The sequence below is a fragment of the Podarcis melisellensis genome (assembly GCF_964234715.1).
Source record: "Podarcis melisellensis genome assembly, chromosome: 5".
Taxonomy (NCBI): domain Eukaryota; kingdom Metazoa; phylum Chordata; class Lepidosauria; order Squamata; family Lacertidae; genus Podarcis; species Podarcis melisellensis.
In genome coordinates, this window is record NC_138537.1 from 52,742,530 (window position 1) to 52,764,174 (window position 21,645).

The following is a 21,645-nucleotide window of genomic DNA, read 5'->3' on the forward strand; positions in this document are numbered from 1 at the left end:
TGACATCCTGTTTCATATTCTTTGGTTTCCTACATCTCCTTATGTTTCTTGATCCTTTTTTCATTCTTTCTGATCCCTTATCTAGTCTACTGCTGATCATAGGCTTATCCCAACTGCTAGTTAACCTTGATACCACCCTTTTAAAAGTATTATTCAAGATACTCCCACTCACTTCTTGTCCCACCCCCACCCCCCATCATAATTTCTTATTTTGGCCACCAACTTGCTAACTCAGCAAACTCTATTAATTTCTGCAACCATTGATCCTTTGTCAGAACAATCTTTTCTTTCCAGTTCTTTGCCTAAGTTATTCTTGTGGCTACTGCTTCATATAAAAATAAATCCCTTACTTTCCTTGGTATCTCTTCCCCTATTATTGGCAGCAAGAAGGCTTCCCAGTCTTTTCAGGAAAGTGAATTTAAGCATCTTTTTAAATTCCTCATATACTATATCCCAACTATTATTTTTGCATGCTTGCATAGCCACCACATATGGTATAGAAAACCATCTTTTTCTGAACATTTCCAACAATCATTGAATCCTCTCATACATGCTGCTGAGTTTACTTGGCATCAGATACCATCTATAAACCATTTTTTGGATATTATCTTGAATTGCACAGCAAGCCAAAATTTCCATCGTCTACCATTTTTCCCATGCCAAGAGTTCAATGTTATATCTGATTGGGGGGGGGGGGAGTTCTCAACCCTGCCTCCATGTAGTCTTCCTTGCTCCGTTCTGAACAGCTTCTTGTCAAGCTAACCACCCCCACACTACTATTCCTCAGTTGGAAGAGGGCCTCAAGGAGGATGTTTCCAGATTCCAGAAAGGAGGTCAGCCATCTCATGAGATCCTGAAAGAAATCAAAGGACAGAGGAGAAATGTCAGTTCCCTGTGGACATTACGAGGGCTGCTCCAGGCCCAGGGTTTGATTTCAGTAGGAATTAGGAATTCCATGCCAAATGCCTGCACGATCCCCCTCTCAGCCGAACTCGCAGGCCTTCCACCCAATGTCCCCCAAATCCCATCCCAGTCTCTCCTTCCCATCTCACCACTGGCTATCTCACCACAATTGCCTCTGAAACCAGATTTTTCATGCATTCCCCTGAGCAGGTGCCCAGAACTCAGACCAGGAACATCTGATCCCTGTCCAGTTGCTGAAATGGCAAAAGTCAGGCTGCCAGTTAAGGGTAGGAGGGCCACTCTGTATCTGAGACTGTAAGAACTGGGGGCAAACATTGCATTGGCGGGGGGGGGGGGAGATCTGAGGGATTTAGCACCTGCTATTCAATTTTCTCATATACTAACCCCAGGTAATGGGAAGACCTGCCTCCATGGCGAAAGAAGCCAAGGAGGACATGGGGAACAGGCCTGTTAATCTCTTAGTACTTTCCACAAACAGGTATGACAACATTCTTCCTTATTTCCTTGCTTCTGCTTTTATTGAAATCCTATAACGAGGTGGGGCACCTCAAGCCTGGGAGGCAAAGTGCAGCTCCCCAGGCCTCGCTGGCTAGCTCCTGGGACACTCTCCAGGTCATACGCCTTGTAGGCCACACCTTCTTTGCTCCCCCTCCAGGCCAAACCTATCACACGCACCCCCATCCTCTCACTCCTTGACTGCTTTTGCCTGCCTGGAATGTGTTCTTCACCTGGGATCATGTTTCTTGCTTGCCTGGATGGAAGTGTGTGTGCATTTGCAAACTGGTGACTTCCGTGTGGCTAGAATATATGCTTGTTTAGAGAGGAAAGAGTCACATCAATTGCTCTTCCCACTCCTCCCTCTGGTCCCAGGCGCCACTAGCTTCTAGTCTCCAGAATATGGTTCACAAGAGAATGTGGCTTTCCAGATTAAAATCACGCCTCCACACCCATGTCCTATCAGCTGTTTCATCAGACCCCACAAATTTATGGAGAATGAGGCTACTGAGAGTGGCAAATTGGCATGTAGCTCTGTGTTAGCCTCTAAATGATGCCAGTTCTGGGGATTCACAACAAGAAAACGGCTCCTGGGTTCATGTCCTGTTATAGGCTTCCTCACACATCCCTCCAGATACCTGGTTGGCCATGGGGGGGTGTGGCTTCCAGCCCTGTCATTTGATGCATTACCTGTACAGTTTGCTGGATTATATGACATCATAACAGCTACGAAAGAAGCAGCCAAGATGATCACAGGCTTGGAGAATAGATAGATAGGGAGTTCCCGCTCCATCTACTATTACATCTTTGATGGGGATTTCTTCACATAATGTTGAATTGGTTTATGAAATTGGCAGGAATATTTATAGGGATAGCATTGCTTATGCTTAAAAGAGGTCCAAGAACAGCAAATAATTAGCTTTGTTCACTTCCCAATGTCAACTGGGAAATTTGCCAAACACACCAAAGATGCATCCACCACTTATTATATCATAAATTTATAGACTGCTTAGTATAAAAAACCCTCAAAGCATTTTACAAATATTCTACTCTGCTCCTCCACCCTTCCTCTTCCCCCTGGATCTGGTTAGAGGTTGAAATTAAACTTTGGAATATATAAGGGGCAGCTAGGATCTCTATTTTGGCAGCCAGTGGCAATCCTACTCCCCTCCCCCACTCCAAATTGCATTTCTGGAAACAATTTGAAGGGTTGTGTTTTGTTTTTTAAAAAATACTAGTGGAATCATTTGGCAGTGGCTGCTTTAAATTAAGTAATGACGAGAGATCTTGGAAACGGGCATTGTGGATGTAGCACTAACATGCAAACCTCACCGTTTAACAACTATAAAATGCTACGCTTCAGAGCCTGTGGAATGTTTTGAAATAAGAGGCACTGCCCTATTGCTATTGCTAGGTGACTGCAGATTCATTCCATACACGGGGAGAGTGTGTAAGAATTCTATGATACGCAGGCTGCCTGCCAGATGTTTTGAATGAGGTCAGCGTACTCCTAACCCGCTGTTATGACACATCATCGAATGTTGAGACAATATGCCAATTTGTAGGGTCATAACCTCATTGTAGCCCTCACAATTAACTGAAGGCAGGCAATTTGTTAATCATTTGGAGGGAGACTCTGAAAAGGCATAATGAGCTGGTGGCCAGCAACTACGCTTACAGATTTTATACTACAGAGAGGAAAACCTAGTTCTCCAGCCATTTGAATGAATATGATGTTGATCAATTTGCATCGACTCAAACTGCTAAGCATGCTTCCACTTTGGCGGTGTCATTTGTTTGCAATTTCTGGTACATCACGGCTAGCAGTAATAAATCTTGAGATGCTGTGGATGCGATCATTTCACTTCTGGTGGCATTAATTAAGATTCAGCTTGGAAAATATTTGCAGACAAATATAAATGTACCCAATTTAGTAAATTAAAAGGCCTTCTGCACCACATTTTTCAAATATCACGTATTCTCTGAAGCTGGGGCATTCAAACTTGATTTAAAAATAATAATAAAAACAAGAGCAGCTGCGTTCCAACAAGAGCTCTGAACTACACAGATGTGTTTGGAAGACCCCAAGCAGCCGAAAAGAGCTGTGGACCATCGACTCCCATAATTACATGGATGCAACAGTTAAATATGCAAAGAGGAATGGAGAACAAGTTATTGGAAGGCTACTCCCATGAATAATCCTTATAGAAAGTATTTGTTTCTCATTGGAAATTTTGTCTTGGAAAAAAAACAACCCAAGAATTTTCGCCTTCTCCTGTAGAGACAGGAGACAGTCTGTTACTGCAGTATTCACAGCTGCAGACCTGCAAGCCCACTCAGTTGGTGACTCATCCGCTGCAACAGCTCATAACACAGCCCTTCATTTACCAGTCTTCTTTTCTTATTACAGTGAGGCCAAATTTCAGCTTTTGTACTGAGGGGGGAATAAATGTGTTAGCGTTTCACTCCCAGGCCCCTGAAAGATGGCTGCTCGACCATTTTCCCCCTCTGACAGCCTGTGTTTATCAAAAGGTGTTTTATGAAGTGTCCCTGCTTAGCTGTGAATGAAAAATACCTTCCTTCTTAAAAGAGACTGTGAAGCAAAATTTAAAGGTTTACTTGGGACTCCCCGCCCCCCTCTTTATACCTTTATAATTCTAGGCTTAGAGATTTTCCTTAGCCAGTTCCAAATGAAAACTACACTGGGTTATGTGTCTTTTAAAAAAATATTTCTTCTCCAGAGGAGAAAAAGTACATGGGAGACTAAGCTATGGAAAACCCTCTCACCATGAATTAAAGGCAGAGTATGGGTTGCAGTGCTGGGTCAACCCAGTAGGGCAAATAGGACCAGGCTGCAACATTGCCATCTTTTGCATGCTTAATTGGGAGTAGGTTACGCCGATCTCAGTTTAGTTACTCCCAATCAAACACGTGTAAGATCATGTGCAGCAAAGACCTATCGCAAATTTTACTTAAATGTCTACCTTGCCTTAGCCAAAGCACCCTGGGTAGGTAATAAGTCTGCAACTGCTAGGAGGAAATGGCAAGGTTTTCTTTAAAAGAAGCTGTTGACCCAGTTATCATTCAGTAAAAGCCAATAACATTTAGTACATCACTGTAAATCCGCGTCCCTCCCACAGTTCAACCTTGTCAAAAAAACCACCACCAAGAGCAATTATTTGGCCAACAGCACTTTCAATACCTAGCCTTTGTCAAGCATGGGGCAGTGAAGGGTGGGGGAGAGAAATTCTATACTTGTGGGACAGCCGCCTAGAATGCAGGTCTGCAAACTCTGGCTTTCGTGAACTGGCAAACAGATGCTAATGCTAAAAGACCAGGTACGCCAGCCCAGCCGCCATGACTGGCCAACGTTCCAGGATATGAAGCACGTGAAGCTGCCTTAACCTGAGCCAGACCATTGGCCCATCAAGCCCAACCCTTTTCTTCAGGGTCTTCCCCATCTTGCCACCCGAGATCCCTTTTTGCCAGAAATGCTGTGGCTGAATGTGCTATAAACCATATGCACAAAGCCGTACCTCCTCCCAGTGAAGAACCTGAAACAGTTATCGGATCCAAGTAAACATTTTATTTCAGATCATTTATGCAAATATTGAAATTGAATATTTAAATATTTGGCTACGGAGGCATTCGTCTGCATGCACGATCAGTGTTAGCGCTTCTGTTTTTGAGGAAGAGCTCATTTGGGAAGAGCCAGCATCATCAATGAGTTACTTTGCCGCCATCCATAAGGAGGTTTCGTCAAAGCATTTATCGCTGCCTCCGCTTCCTCTGCTGGTTCCCTGGGGAGGAATATTAGATTGTAAGGGCATCGGGGCAGGGGACTGTCCTCTGGTAGCCTGTAAGCTGCTGTGCATACTGATACCGCTATATTAAGAATAATGAAAAACAACTTATTATTTAATCAGAACAGTTACTCTGTGCCACAGTAGAAATGGGAAATCAGGTGGAAGCAACCAGCACAGCCTGTTCAGAAGAGGTCTTTTAGAGGGCACAGTGGGCAGAAAGGGGTCAAAACTCCCTTTGCATGAGCATCCTTGTGCGAGTACAGCATTGGATATTTCCAAGTAAGTATGTGCAGGATCAAGTTCCATAGATTTCTGAGCTATTGTACCCCAGGCTTAACTGTGATATGCAAATCACACTCTCAAGTGGCTATTATGTAGCTCCTATTATTCCCATTTCATTTTGAAGGTTGTGGCCTCTTTCCTGACGTTGTCAGGTACACAAAACTCCCTGTTCCTTCTGCAAGACAGATGAAATTCAGCTGATGCACTATTTCCTGCTTCAGAGCTGCAGTAATGGGGAAATAAAAAATTCATATGAAACCAAATTTAAATCCACATTTAGATATGTATTTAATCTCAATGTATGCCACTCATAAACGATTTTATCCCATAATAGGCATGCACAGACATATATGGTACTTTTTTGAGCGAAGAATACTGCAGAATTCAGAGAAATGCAGAATCTGAAGGCTCATTCTGTTCTGATCCATGCTTCAGCCCCAGCGGTGCAAATTGGGTCCGTTCACTTAAAAATGCAAATCCATCAAAAATTCTCTTCCATCCCCATCTGCCTTGTGGGTGTTTTATGAGCACAACTGAAGAGGATTGTAAAATGCTCCACAAACATAAAAATGCTACACAAATACTTAGCAATTAACTCCACTGACTTTAATGGTTCAACAGATGACTACAATCCAAGCCTCAAAATGCAGTTTGTGGTGTCATGCCTGTGGTCTTCCATTAACGTAACGGAAAGCTAGTATTCTTCTGAAATCACACGAGCTACTGCTATGCAATTCCACGAGAGAAAAGGTCTTAAGGAGAATGCTTGGGGAGCTGTGGTTAAAAATGCCAACCCCAGATAATAACCAATAAGCCTCCTTGAGAGAAATACACTGTGCATCTTATAAAGAGATAAGGACTAGTATTCTCTGGATTACACCAGTGGCTTCAACATTGATGTATCATTAAAAACAGTGATCCCACAATGAGGGTGGATTTCTCCTCCCCTCTCTGTTACACACACACACACACACACACAGAGAGAGAGAGAGAGAGAGAGAGAGAGAGAGAGAGAGAGAGAGAGAGAGAGAGAGAGAAGTTGGCAAACCAAAAATGCTTCTTGGAAAAATACGTCCAAAAAAAAAAGACAGCACTTGGTGGCTTTTGGTGGACTGTAAAATGGGCACTTGCTGTTGAACTGTTTGAGATCAGGCAACTCTCCCACACCCAGTTACAGCATGCTGGTCCGTGGACCACACTAGCTAAAACATCTATCTGATTTTAGCTGTTTATAAAGATGCATTTTTGCTATGTTTGTATACACTGAGGGCTCCATAGGGCCATGGAAAGGAACAGAACTTGTAAAATAAATAAGACAAAACGTGAAAAACTTGGGGAAATTGACATCATTTGGGGTTAAGGCACAAGTGGCTAATCTGTGGTGCAGGCAATAGTTTTTTTTTGTAGCATATCTGCCCAAGAGCAGGCAGACATGCCATGGTCAGGGCAGCACACCAATCTCTCACCTCTGCTCCCTGACCAGAGCAAGAACCATACCAGGCAACAGGCTGCTGCATATTCTCCATCATTTGCACTCGAGTGGCACTGCCTGATGCTCATGACTAGACTTGGAGGCCACTTGCCACAGAGGTTGGGCGCAGCCTGTCTTCTTCATCCCAAATATAAGAAAGCCACTAGGTGGCACCATGGCACAACTCAAGGTCTACCGGGGGATTGCTGTGGTCAATTAACTGGACTTCTAGCACAGCTGTTGCTGAAGGGATGTTATTAATCACCCCGGAGGAGAGACAGAAGTTCTGGATACGCTTGTCTCCAAACAGTAAGCATCTGAACTGCGTTTCTCATGAGATCTCATAATGGTCTCTCATGTCTTAAGGGGCTTACTGTAAACAAGTCTTAAATTTCTGCAGGAAAGGGCCAATCAGCAAGGGGAAACAACCATGGGCCGATTCAAATATTGCAGCTCCTATCTGTGAGGAGGCCACTGAAAACTGCTTCTGTGTGATCCGTGCAGAAGCGAAAACAAAGCAGTTTTCCATGTGATTCACCCTACTTAACAGGGAGCCTCCATGTCGGGAGAGTGACCAGTTAGGAGCACTTGCACTAGTAAACGCTCTGCTCTTAATGCACTAATGGCTGCCTAACCCTTGTCATAGCCTGTGGAACTACTCTGAAGTAAGTGGGTTCTGACTGCATACCTATTGCTACCCAGGTTGCAATGCCACTGTTTTATTTCAGTAAGATCATAATTTCTCAATCACTCCACCTGAGAACAAGGGCAGCTTTACATGTTTTAGCAAATGAAAAGTCTCTGCAATTCTATCAAGGCCTTTTTGTCCATGTTTCAAACACACCAATGCCCTGCAGCTATCACAGAAAATGCATAGCCATCCATATTGGAAACACAGTGATTTCTCTTGTTCAGTAGAAGTGTATAATAGCAGCTCCGATTTGGGCTGTAGTTTTCAAATTACCTATTTAATATGCAACTTTGATCCTATGCACACTGACTTGGAATGAACTCCCTCTGAAGTCAAAGGGGCTTGATCTCTATTAACAGAGCCCCTTATCTGTGTTCCTGGCAAGCGTTAGGATGTGGCAAAGGTTTCTCTCTTCCATCAAGCTCAAGTCCCTGTGCACTCCTGCGCGCCACCTCCAGATGCAGGCTGCTGTCAAGCTACCACCAGCGGAAATTCTGTCAGCCCTAGCTGATGTAAGGCCCTAAAATGGGGCATTTTGTGGGGTAAGACCAAAGCCAAGGATGGATCTGCAACCAGTCTATTTCCCTCAGAGGCATCCAATCCAGCAAAAGGGAGGACTGCGGCCTCCTTAAACCACAATTCATTGTTGGAGTGTGCATCACATAGTACAACCCAATGCATGTTCATTAAGTCGCAAGTAAGTCCCACTGTTCACTGGGGCTTACAAGTCCCTAGCAAATCAGTTTAGAAAGAGGCTACAGGCTTTCAGTGTCTTCCCAATTCATTTATCCTATCCAGTAGAAAACAGTAACAGAGAGTTATAGTTTTATATAGGGCGAAAGTATCAGTCATAAACTCAGAATTATTAGGACTGGCCATATGAAATGCTTGTTAACTTTGTTTATCCCGATCTGATCTCCGATCCAAACAGCAAACCTGGAGACAGGATTGTCACTCAAATGGTATTGGGCTTCACAACTGTGTTTCAGCCAGCAGTTCAACAGGTTCTGTCGTTCCCAGTAAAAACTACACCACAGCCACTTGCTCTGAACTCCTTGAAGACTGGGACGTAAATATGATAAAATGCACAGCAGGAAGCAGAATCTATTTAACAATTGCAACAAAAATTGTATGGAAGAAGGAGACGCAGCCTGCATCTTAAGTAGTTTATGTCTCTTTCTTCCATTCAATCCTGTTGCCGTTCAGGCAAAGGAAAGCAGCATCGCAGCAGACATCCGAGCTCGCAGTATTTCCACCAGCAACTTCTGTCGCTAATGCGAGGGAGCTGATCGACAACCTGCAGAAAGATCGTTACGGTCCACCCTCCCTGGCGCAGCATGCAGCCCAGTTTGCAAGTCCAGACCATTTCCGCTCGCTCTGCCGCTTCCCGTCTCCTTTCCCAACTGCACAAGGCAGCTGCAAAACGCACACACAGCTACACACGCGCCCGCCCTGCTCTCCCTCCGGCCAGTTGCGTGCGCGCGCGGGAAACGCACGGCCCGGGGAAGCGCCCCGAGACTACATCTCCCAGCATGCCCGGCTGGGCGAGCGCCGAGGTGCGAGCCAGCTGTGGAGCACGGCGCCTGCGCTATGCTGCGGAACTGGCTGGGCCGTGCCACACCCCCGCGGAGGGAGGCAGCGAGCGCCTGTAACCTGACACCGTCAGAGGAGGGGAGGTAGGCGGGAGGGCGGGCTTTGCCTGTCGGCGCGGAGAATGGAGTAAGGGAGAGACGTAAGGAGGGAGGTGCGCGGACGGGACTCGAGGGCTGGACGGCGGAGAGCGAGCCAGCGAGCAGGCAGCGGCGCTTCGCCGAGGGAGGCAGCTCGACGGAGGGATCGAGAGGAGGAAGAGAAAGAATGCCCTAGGGACGGACGGCGGGACCGGGCTGCTTGCTTGCTGCTGCTGCTCCTTCCACGAGCGGAGCGGAGAGAGAGAGAGAGAGAGAGACCCGGGCGCGCCTCCTGCCATTGACATCCTCGCCGCAGCGCCCTGACGGAGCTTGTCAATGGAGCTGGAAAACATCGTGGCCAACACGGTCCTGCTCAAAGCCCGCGAAGGTAAGCGAGCATCCATCTCTCGCTCGCTCTCTTTTCCGCCTGCCGCATTTCACCCTCCCTCGCCCTGCGCGGTGGGGGAAAGGGGCAAAGGGGGGATGGCGAGGCATAGGGGCGCGCGGTGGCGGAGCCGCGCGCAGGCTGGCAGCCCTCTCTCTGCGCGACGCGCACCTTTCGAAGGAATTCGCCTCGGCGGAGGTGGGCAGCTCGGCGGCATCGAGACGCCACGAAACTTCCCCTCCGGGCTCGCCCCTCCAGACGTGCGGGTGTGATTTCGGCGTGCATTGTTTGGAAAAGGTCAGCTGCGAACGCATCCGCTCCCGGGGAGCGCAGAAGCGAGAACTTCTGGCTCCGGAGCCCGGAGGGGGCTCTGTGTGTCTGGATGAGGAGGGCTGACGTAAGGGGGGGGGGAGTGTGCAGAAACTAGTCGCCAAAGGGCTTTCTTTGGGTGTCCTCCGCTGAGACGAAGAGGAGGTAAATGGATGCAAGTAGACTTCTGCGAGGGGCAAATTCGCTGGCATGGGGAAAGCGCCCCGCCCCAACTGATGCAAAAGAAGGCATGGCATTCTAAGGAAGGGATTGAGGGGTGCTTTGATTTTTCTTTGCAGAAGCTGCTGTTATAATACGTCTGTGCGTGTGTAATTTAAATTCGCAAAATAAAAGGCGGGGGCTGGTTGCTTGTAGGGAAGGTATGATAGCCATCTCTGCTCCAAATGGCTCCTGGGTTTATTATGACCATCGCCAGCTTCATCACTGGGAACACCCCCCCCCGCCCCAGTCTGTTTTACTGTCTCGCATCATCTGGGTAGGGGAAGTGGCTTTCTCTTCTTGAATGACAGCATGTTTTCTTTTTTCCTTTTATCCCTTTTGGCTCAGCCTAACCCCAACCTTTCAGGGGAGGATATCCTCTCAGAGAGGCAGTTACATCTGAAGGGCTTGCCTTTTGAAGACAGGCTTGCAGTATCTGAAGCTCTCATTCACACCATTTGATGAATGAAGAGCCCCCCCCCCAAGTCAGAACCAGAGGCAGGTCCTGTGTGCTACCTTTTGACCATTCCCAGGCTGATGCACACCTCCTAATATACGGAGAAGGTGGAGGAGAGTGTCCTTTATCTGGGAGAGCAGCAGGGGAACAATTGCAGCTGCTCAAAGCGACCCAAGGCATTCATTTTCCACTTGTGCCACATCCCTGGTGCTCTTTAATCAGGTAGTGGGTGGGGTGCTTTAATCTCAGCCTTTTGTTTCCTTACCTCTGAGCCCACCAACAAGCTGTGATTATTTAAACGTCCCACCCTCAACGCTAGATGATCCATTCAGAAATGCATCTAATGGCCCCCTAACTAATTTTCAGACTGTGGTCTGGATTGCATAAGCGGTTGGGGAGGGCCTGTAGAGAGATGGTCCCTGTATTACCGCACAGGCTGCGTTAGGCGGTCTTTCAAATTTTATGAATGTGGCCGTCGTGTCTCGTCTAACTTCCCGTATTGAACCTCGTGAAACTCTTGCAAGGATACCTCCCATAGTATCCAGAGAACAATGTGCATTTGCGCAATTGATTACCCAGTAAATATAAACATTATGTAAGAATATAGGAGATAAATGCTGAGCTAAATATTGAGCTATGCCCCTAATTCTTTTCGGTAACGAAATGTGGACAGAATAACATGCCTGATCTGAGAGGAGAAACAGACATTGTTCATAACAGACACTTGGCAAAAATCCTTGCATATCACTAAGAGCTTTTCTAAAGGCACTGTTAGTATTAATGAAAGAGGCAGCACATACTCTCTCTCTCCCTCTCTCTCTCCCCAGCAAACGCTAAAGGGAGAAATGGTCCCAGAACATCTGTGATGAGCCATCTAGTGGCTGAACATTAGCATGCATTTAATGGTTAGGGGAAAACTTTCAAACCTTTTTGCAGGTTTCAGAAAAAGTACTTGTGATCAATTTGTTGTTGGTTCGACTGGCGAGGTGGAGATGCACTTGTTTTCTATGCTTGAAGGTATTGGTTCGTCTACAAGGGTAGGTTAAATGTTCACACAATCCTCACATGGATGCTTTATGAGGATTCTTCCCCACCCCCTCTAGAAAGAGCATGAAGCAGTGTTTGCACATTTTAAACTGCTGCAGACTTGTGCCTCTGTTTATTAGAGGCTCAAGGAGGATTCACACATGACTGGTTTTGTTCTCTATGCAGCGACTTTCCAACCTGTAATCGTAACAAGCCAGACACTTGAAGATTCTGTTTCTTTCCTGCTTTTCTTCTTCCAATGAGTTTTTGTGATGGCTCTAGATTCTCCTGTTGCTCTTCCAACCAACTTCAGTTATTGCATGTATTTATTTATTTATTTCACCCCCTTTAATATTGTGGAAGGTTTCTGCCACTCTTAATATTTTACTTTATAATTTTTAATGTGAAAACGTAACAATGGTGCACCGCTGTGAGTGCACAAAATGATATGTCTAAATACTGGGTTGTAATGGAGTACTTTAAATCGGTCTATTTGTCGTTTCGCGTTCAGACAGAATCAGCTGCTCAAGACGTTTCAATCCATATCAGTTGTTCAACGAACAGAACCCAATGTTGATGAAATGTTCAGTTTAGAATAGGTTCCTCTTGTGCAATCCATCACTTATCAGCTTCTCCTTTTTAAAGGAAGCCTATTTCTGTCTGTAATGGCTCTTCAGAGGTTACACTGGTTTTCTGCTACTTTTTTCAATAAATGGACACAATGTAGAGCAACACATGTTAATCTTGGCTATTTTTTTAAAAAAAATATTGAATGTTCAGATCACATTTCAATAAAACATAACCATAAACCCAAAGACGACATACATTAGTCATTTCAGAATAAGATACACTTCAGCTGTGACACAGGACAGGTGAAGAAACGCTATATTATAATGTTAGCCTAAATAGACCCCAAGTATAGACAGAGTTGAGGCAAGAGGAGGAGATTAGTAGGAATGAGTGTCCATATAGCTATTGGATGTTTACCTTCCAACTGAACATGGGAGGTGCTTTAATGCAGATCCTCCCTGAATCCTGCCTTAATATTCCAAAAATTCAAGCCGATATTTTCCTTTCCAAATTAGTTTTGCCTGTAATTCTGCATATAATCTGTGACTGGTCACTCCTTCACAAATGTTCTTCGTGACTAATCCAGAAATGTACCCCTTGAGCCAGCCGTTTAAAAATCTGTTCAGAGAGCTGTACTGTCACCAGAAAGCAAAGCAATACACAAATCATCTTTGGCGACAGGAGTGGCGCTGCGTTCCCCACTGTTCTTTTGATCCTGTGACCAAACAATCAGCCGCAACTTGCAAGCCACAATTTTTTAAAAATAAAAAAACAACATCGCCGGCAAAATACACCGTCACAAAAATAACAAGCAAGAGTTGTAGATCGGTGATTGATAGCATGCTTTCCATGCAAAAAGTATCACCTGGCATCTCTAGGTGTGTGTGGGGGAATATATTGAAGCCCTGGAAATCTGTTGCCATTCAGTATACAGTACTGAATTAGACAGAGCAATGTCGTGGCCTTTTGCAGAATATTAATAAATAAGTTACTTTTGCAAAAATATTTGTTGCAAATCATTTAGTTTCGGAAAGTCTCTTACCTTAACCATGGTTATTTTTCAGCATCTGGACCTTCAGCCATCTACGTTTTAGAGGAAACACTTCTACTGCAAACTTCAGCTGCTTGATCTTTTTGGTACATGCACACTCTCCCTGTGCTACAGAACTAGGTTTAAAATAGTCATTCCACTTGTCCAGTGGTGGGATACACTTAAGCAGTTCTGGAGAAGCTTAATCACAAAGGTCAAATATGTAGGTTAAGAATAATCCAAGTTATGTCATGACATTTTGGAAACCTTTACATTCTAAGAGACTTTCATCCAGACACTTCAGATAACAGCTTGGTGTGGAGGCCTTGATGTTTCAGAAATGAGAGATAAAGGCTAAAAGCAATGTCAGTACAGCAACCAGGAAGTGGACCAGAAGATTAAGTGGACCAGAAGATTAATGTAGTAATAGAGTAAAACCTGCCACCATTTCAGCCATGGCTTCTGCTTCCTAGGTGAAGTATTATATTGTTCAAAAGAATCCAGATAACTGAAGGAAAATGCTTTGTATATTTCTCCATTAAAGTTAGCCAGCCTGCCTAGTTTGATGATGTGGCATGCACAAGATTTTTTTGGGGGGGTATTCTATTGACATTGCATATAATTTTTATTTATTATGCCATAAACTGCTCTGTGATTGCTATGGAATAAAGGGAGGTTTAAAAATTTGGTTAATAAATAAATGTGATGTTTATTATTATACCACAATCAACAGGGATAATTCATACCATACAAAATATTGTTCAAGCATTGCTATAACTAACAAATTCCAAGTTTCTCTGCTACACTGCCAAAACCATATGTGAGTATAATTTTTTGTTTTTGAGAATAAAGAACTGGTGTTCTCTATTTTTTTTGGGAGGGGGGAAGCAACATTTCTCTGTTTTGCATCTCTTGATTTTAAACGATTCTGTGTGATCTGATGTGCACACAAAAGGAGTTTTGGAAATCCTCCCGCAAGCATTCCGGAGCGAAGTGTTATAAACAGCTCATAGGATCGGTCCTGGGAAGTTTACCCAGGGAAGGTGTTCAGCTGTAACCTTTTAATGTGTTTGCTGGTGGCTTAGCCTCAAAAAATTATTGCAGGAATGACTCTGCCCACAGTTTAAGAAGGACTTGGAGCCAGTTCACAGCATACCTTTTTGTGTAGGAGCATCACCAGAAAGCGACGTTTTGAAGGCATCTCCCAAAATACAAATCTCAACGTATTGCACACCAAAATTGCTTTGTTGTTTTTCTTGCAGCTTAATCGCTGGTGTGCATGAAGGGGAAATGATGCAGCTCAGTGGTGAAGCAGAAACCAAAGGTCCAAATTTCAATCCATGGCATCTTTAGCTAGGGCTAGGAAAGATCTCATGCTGACTGGCAGAGCCTCTCCCACATTTCAATCTCCAACCTGGTGCTGTCCAGGTGTATTGGGGCTGATGGGAGTTGTAGTATCAAATGTCTGGTTGGGAAGATGGATTAACATTTAAGTTAGGTAACAGACAAGATTTAATCGTTTCTATTGATGGGAAGTCTGTCCCCAACCCCCACTGCAACTTTGCATGCCCTCAAAACACAATGTATTTAAAATTACACTTCTTCATGTCTTCTGGGTACCTGGTTTACCTAAATAGCATTATTTCAATTGCAAATAAATTCTTTTTTTTTATAAATAATTTTTATTAACCGGCCAATCACATCAAATTAAATCACATCACATAAATTCCAAATTACAAAGCCAAATTTTGAATTTTGTTGGGGGGACCCATACTTCAAGATCCGAAGGGGATCTTGCAAATAAATTCTTAATACTTAAACCAGACAGGGTCATCAGGCCAATGTTTTTTGTTTTGGAAATAGCAAAGTGACCTGTTTTGTTTCATGACATTATTTGCTGTTTATGAACTGAAATTATCAACTCTAGAATTAAAATAAACAGGCTCTAGAATACCACAGACCCTGTTTAGCAAAGGTGAATACTGCTGAAATTGATTCCTTATTTGGCATCAATGGTGTGTTTAATCTTGATGTGATGGAACAATAATTTGCATGATGCTATCGTTTTGAATGTAGCATCAGTAGATTGTTACGGTGATATGGAGCATGAGGTGTCTCGTTCTGCAGAGAAGTTTACATTCTTGTTTTAACTAATGAAAATCCATGCAACGTATGGAAAATGAAATTGGAAGAAAACTTTTCAATGTGGATAAATTTTGTTATCATGCAATAGATCCCCCCTTCTTTTTTCTGATCCTCAAATATCCATATCTTTGATGTGTGCCTTGGGCCATCAAAAGAACTGAAAATCAAAGAACTGAAATCCCATAAAACATTTTAATTAAAATGATGTTCACTTGTTAAATAAAAGCAATCATGAAGTAAATATAAATGGAAGAGCCTGAAAAAAAGTCTAGGAGTACAGTTCCTACCTTATGCCTTTGCTATGCTGTCATACATCTTAAACTAGAAAACGGGTTACTGTATAGGAAAGGAAATCATCGGTTTCTGGGCAATTGACTCTCTGTGCAATGAATCTCCAGGTTTTGTGACACTAGCTCAGCTTTCCCCAACCTGATAATCCTCCAGATTGCTGATGGCAGTTGTAGTCCAACATATTTGAAGGGCACCAGGTTGGGGACTGCTGCACCAGCAGATTTATTTCCAAGCTGAAATTAGCCCGGGCTACACCAGGCTTTGCCTTTTGATGAGTCTGTTTCATCTCTTAAGTCCCTTCTCTGTAACAGGAGTGTGTCTTCCCACCTTAAAGTCTGCATGTCCATTTGCATGCAGATGGTCCAAAGTTCAACCCCCACTATCTCTAGTTAAACTTGGATGTCATATACTGCTGCTGGGAGGGATCTGCCTGATACTTTGAAAGGTTGCTGCTGGTCAGAGTAGATAATACTAGGTGGACCACTGATCTGACTCTGGGAAAGGCAACTCCTCCTGCTCGTCTTGTTTCCCAAGGAGCAAGATGGCAGCCTTCATTCCACCCCTACAAATGGATGCTCTTCCTTCCATCACAAGTGGGTTGGATATCATACGTCGAATTGGGATTTGCGGGGCTATTTCTCCAATGGTTAATTTGACAAGGGAGAAACTGTTAGTCCAGTCTTTGCCAACCCGAACCCCTCCTGATGTTTTGAACTACAACTCCTGTTATTCCTAGCATTGACCAGGCTGGCTGGGGCTGATGGGAGTTGGAGTCCAACCGCATTTGACAGGCACCAGCTTGGTGAAAGCTGTGCTAGCTTGATAATGTGCATGTATTCCATGCCAGCAGTCAACTTTTCTTGCCCTTGGGCGTGAGTTGGAAGATGGCGGTTTTGATCTTGATAAAACTGTCTTGTGTGGCTGCAGTGAGTGGGAAAGTGTCTTGAGTTCATGTGCAGGTAGTTACAGAGGCCGGGATGTTCATTTTACACATCAGGTTCTGAAAGGGGAAAGGGCTCCCTTTGTCGGTGTGAGTGGCGCCTTTCACAACTTGCAGATTGCCTTTTCTTCAGTGTAGCATTGTGACCAGCCATTGGAACAGCTCTGCATTATTCCATGGCATTGGAATATGCATGGGCCATGCCTTCCCGACGTAATGCAAGATGGTGCAATATTTAGTAGATGCCAAAAGATCAGTTCTAGTCGAATGACATTAAATATTATCTAATAAAATAGAGTGCAACAGATGTGCTTCTGCTTACCTCACCGCGTCGATGTGTCTTCCTTTTGTGTTGGAAGCTGATGTGTGTCTGTCTGTGTGCCAGCTTCTCTCCCGCTTCACAAGCAAGCTTACACATACTGTGCTAAGAACAGAAATTGCTCCCACCAATTGATGTTTGGAAAAATGTATATATTCATGTGTATGCAGCTGCTGTGACTGTATAAACACAGTATGTTTAAAACATTCCCCTGATGAATCCTGGGAATTGTGGTTTAAGGATGCTGAGAACTGTATCTCTGAAGGGGAAACTACAGTTCCCATTCTTTTTTATCGAGGAAGGTGCTTTAAATGTTTGATGTGTTGTGCAGTGTATGCCCATTAATACCACAGTAGGTAGATCCAACATCTCTTCCCTGGGGAAGTGGCAGTGAGAACAAAGGGGATAAGAATGAAATTTGGGTCTGGATGAATCGATATCTGCCCATCTCTGTCTAGCATCTAGTTTTCTGTGTAAAGGTGCCCGCTTTCCCTCTTTTCAAAACTTCACCCTTTGAAGAAGCTGTTTTAAATCTGCAAGTACTGAAATGAAGTAATAACCTCCGTATTCTGTTGCAGCAAAAAAACCACAACGGTGTCCTGTGGCATTTTAAAGACTTACAAATTTATCATGGCATCATCTCATCATGAAGTGGGCTGTAGTCCATGAAAGCTTATTCCATCATAAATCTGTTAGCCTTTAAGCTGCCACAAGAGCTGAAACAAATATAATAATAAAAATCGGGCCCTTTTCCCGTCAGAGATAATGACTGACTTTGAGGCTCAGCTGACATGAGATGCAGATACATGCAGAGTCCAACCCCAAAATCCTGAGCCTCTTTGTCATCTGGCACTACAAATTGCTTGCCAGATGTGATGTTTACCCCACCCTGGCCAACATTTTGTGTGAGGACAGGTTACTATAAATTGTGTGAGCCTCCTGCAAGTCCTTCACTGTGGAGTACTGTTGGCATACATTTGCAGGCTTGGGCACAAAGCCTGCTGTTCTGCAAAGCCATTTGTGTGCATGCAAGGGACAATCACGCATCAAGCCAAAATAAAATAAAATAGGATATTCCTCCTGCAGTTGCTTGCAAGGCTGAAGAGGTAAAGCCAATTTTAATCCTAAAGCAGCTTGCCCATTCAAGCCATGCAATAGAATCTCCAGGTGCCTGCAGATCCATTCTGTTTGCTGCACTTTATAGGACTGTGGCCTTGATGCTTCACAGCTGGCAAAACACCTGGAATTCCATCAAAAAATGGATTTGCCTATAGTAGAGAAATATTTTCTGGTTTATAATTGCTTCCTGAAACAGGGATTTACACATCCCTTGGAGATTAGATAGTGTTAGGACAAATTCCAAAGAAGATAGCTTAAACGCTTTACCGTATCACAGGTTTCATTGTGTTTCAAACAGTACATAGTATGCTTACTATTCTGCTCATACAGAAGCAGGATTGAGTGACAACTTCCTTCTTCGCCAGCAGGGGCAGCGTAGAGCTGTAGTGTTACTGAATTTGCACAGTGGAGATGCAACGAATAAGCTTAGATATTGGGAAATAGGAACGTTTGGGCCTTTATAGCATGCTGTCACTCCATTTTTTAAGCCGATGGAATGATACATAATGGGAAGCCTGGAACTGTGCAACGGAGGGAGAGGCTATCGAAATTTGCATTCTTCTGTCCTGTAGTGAAAATGGGTCCAGTCTTTACTTCATTTATTGAATGGATCCCAACGTTTTGCTTACAGCTGTACTGTCTGAGAGTGGTTGCAGCAGAAACCTCCAAGCTCTTCAGCAGCTTCCCCTCATTTCATTGTGGTATCATGGGCCACTGGCTGTCCGTTGCACCGTGGCAGAAAAATCTCTCTGGCTAGAGCGTCCTCCGTAACAAGCACAAATCAATCGGCGCTCCAGCTTGTTAGGAACTGGCTGCATCCCAATGATTGTCATTTACCCGAGTTACAGGCGTTACGCTTGTTGTGGGGTTTGAGCTTGGAACTCCCTTTGGCACCACCCATCCTTAACTTCATCGCAGTTCAGTTCAGCACAAAAACAGGGTCATTTTTCATTCAGCGTGGCGGCGGCTGCAGGCTCCTACCCTGGGATAATCATCTAGGAATTTCATGGGCTTAGCACTTCTTTCCGAGAAGGCTAAACAGGAACAGGGTTTGATTTGCAAATGTGTGTCTCCTTAATGGATGGGGTGGTAACCCTTGCTGGATTTTGCTTTATCTGTTTTGCTCACAAACAGAAAACAAGCAATTATCCAATGAGCCTCACAGCTGCACAGCACCCTCCCCCCCCTTCACGTATAAGAGTCTAGTGGTGCATACACAACTGGAACTAATCAAATTCAAATTCTTCTCATTACGGAACAGTCTTACGGAATGTAGTAAGAATGAGAGCAGTCTGGGCCAACAGATATTCAAGTCTTATGGAATTTCTCGCAGCTTAAGTTTCCCTGCAGGAAAACACTGGAACCACAATCCCGGCACAGTGATGTGACTCAGGCTGAATCTAGACAATCCATTGTTCTGACTCTTCCAAAAGTGGGAGGCAACATAATGTGACGCTGTGGGTCATTCCAGTCTCATGCAGAAGCTGGTGTCACGCGAGGTTACCTTCTAGGTCAGGCCTGAAGGACCTGTAGCTCTTCCAGATGTTGTTGGAATCCAGCTCACACCAGCCCTATCCAATGATGGGTGCTGTCGGCCAACAGCATCTGGAAGGCCACAGGTTCCCCCCACAGAAAATCTACCTCTGCACTTGGGCAACTAACCCTTAGCACAATACAGATAACACAGGGCAGCTGAGCGGGACTGGCTCCATGTTTGAGGTACCCTGGCCGGTGTGTCCTCTAGTGGGGATGAGGGGCCTTCCTCTGTTAGTTGCCCTGGCAGACTGATCTAATTGTGGTAGAAATGCTCCAAGCAACTCTTGGCAGCTGACCCTAGACTGTTAATTTCCCACAATGCCTTGGGGGCGATGCTCTCTTGCCCACCTGCTCCTTGTTAGGAGGGAGCTGCTGAGGGGTTCAGTAAGCCCACAACTTAACGTCTCATATAGTCAAAACACATTGGGTTAATGGTAGGTGGGATTGCCAAAGTCCTTTCCCCCAGAACCCTGCTCCCTTTCCGCTCCTTATTTTTATTTTTTGCCACAACTTAAAGAGTTGCAGGCTTACTGTACTGTATCTTTTCGTTCTTCCACCACCTAGCACTCATTAAGGCTGCTGTCAGTGCTACATTGTAGTGATATTACAGTTTCTGTTGCAATTCTTTATCATTATTGTAGGCTATTTGTTTTCTGTAAACTATTTTGTCCAAAAAATGATGTGTGTGCTGAATGCAGTATATAAATAGACTCTTCTGGTACGCTACAGTAGGCTAGGTGGTAGAATCATTGGCGCTCAAGAGGCTGGGAACCTGTGACTGTCCAGGTAATGGTGGACTCCCATCTTCTTTTATCGTTAGCTCTGCTGGATGGGACTGATGGGAGTTGAAGTCCTACATCTGCTGGAGGACCACAGACTCCCAGTCCTTCATGTATTCAGGCCACCTTTATCGCTCAGCATGCCAAATGAACTGTCTACATATTTGCATAATCTTACGAGAACAGGGTCACTTGAAATAGACTGTTGAGCAAAGCAAACCCAGCTTTCGGCTGCATACACACTATTTCTTTAAAGCACATTCAAAGCAGGCACACCCCAAAGAATCCTGGGATTTGTAGTTTACTGCCTGAAGAGCTACAATTCCCAGCAAACTATAAAGAAACTACACATCCCAGAATTCTTTGAGGGGGGTACTTTAAAGGTGTTATGTGTGCATGCTGGTTTTTATTTTATTTTTAAGAAGCCGTTCTGTCGTTTTGGTCCTTTAGTTCTGCTAGCTTCGTTGTTTCTAACCAATTCGAAGTGAGAGAATTCATTATACTGTTTGATGAACCACTGACCCCTCTGTTCCTCACTAGAGTAGATCTGTCAACAGCCACAATCTTGGGGACTTGATAGAAATGACTTGTGCTCATGCTGGAAGCTTTGCTGTCCCTCTGTGCTAGAGCACATTTTAGTGGAACGTTAGCCCTACGCTGTCTTGCCCTTGCAGGTATTTTCAGCTGAATGAAATTGCACCTATTCTTCATTACCTGCCGTGCAAGGAAGATTCCAAGAGATGGCAGCTGCCCTCTCAAAATATTTCCTGCCACTCCATTCATTCCCCTAGCTTTCAGTCACAGTATCTTTGTATTTAATGTGTATAGCATGCATATTAGCCAGATCCTTAGTCCTGACCATCCTTTGCTTCCCTAAACTAGTTTTCCTGGATTTGCTATTATGACAGAAATATTTTAGTGGTTGATGAGGATGGGGAAATGGTGGCTCTCCAGGTGTTATTGGACTCCAGCTCCCATCAGCCCCAGTCGGCAAAGCTGGTTGTCAGGCATGATGAGAGTTGGAGTCCAACAACATGGAGGTAAACTGACTCTGTAGAGATAAGAGCTCTGATTTGGAGTTGCCAGCTCTTGAAATTAAATTTCTGTTGGTTTCCTCTTCTAAATGCTTATTGGATCTTTTCTGAAGAGCATTTTGTTTTCCGTGGTATTTTTTGAAGAGA

General features: G+C 44.4%; 1 protein-coding gene and 1 long non-coding RNA gene across 3 annotated transcripts in view; one reads left to right on the top strand and one right to left on the bottom strand.

Annotated features, from left to right (window-relative positions):
- Nucleotides 1-539: 539 nt before the first annotated feature.
- Nucleotides 540-13,731, bottom strand: LOC309370788. Its single transcript, XR_014168695.1, has 2 exons — nt 13,348-13,731; nt 540-853 (listed from the first exon to the last, which is right to left on the bottom strand). It is a non-coding gene; the product is annotated as an uncharacterized lncRNA (long non-coding RNA).
- The window catches only part of GRK5 (G protein-coupled receptor kinase 5), a 153,426-nt gene continuing 141,090 nt past the window's right edge, over nt 9,310-21,645 (top strand). Inside the window, exon 1 of one of the 2 annotated variants that reach the window (XM_081912752.1) lies at nt 9,310-9,727. In XM_081912752.1, the coding sequence (XP_081768878.1) occupies nt 9,676-9,727 (52 nt within the window). In that variant the 5' untranslated portion in view covers nt 9,310-9,675. The remainder of the gene's footprint in view (nt 9,728-21,645) is intronic. The other variant, XM_081912751.1, reaches the window with a different exon arrangement.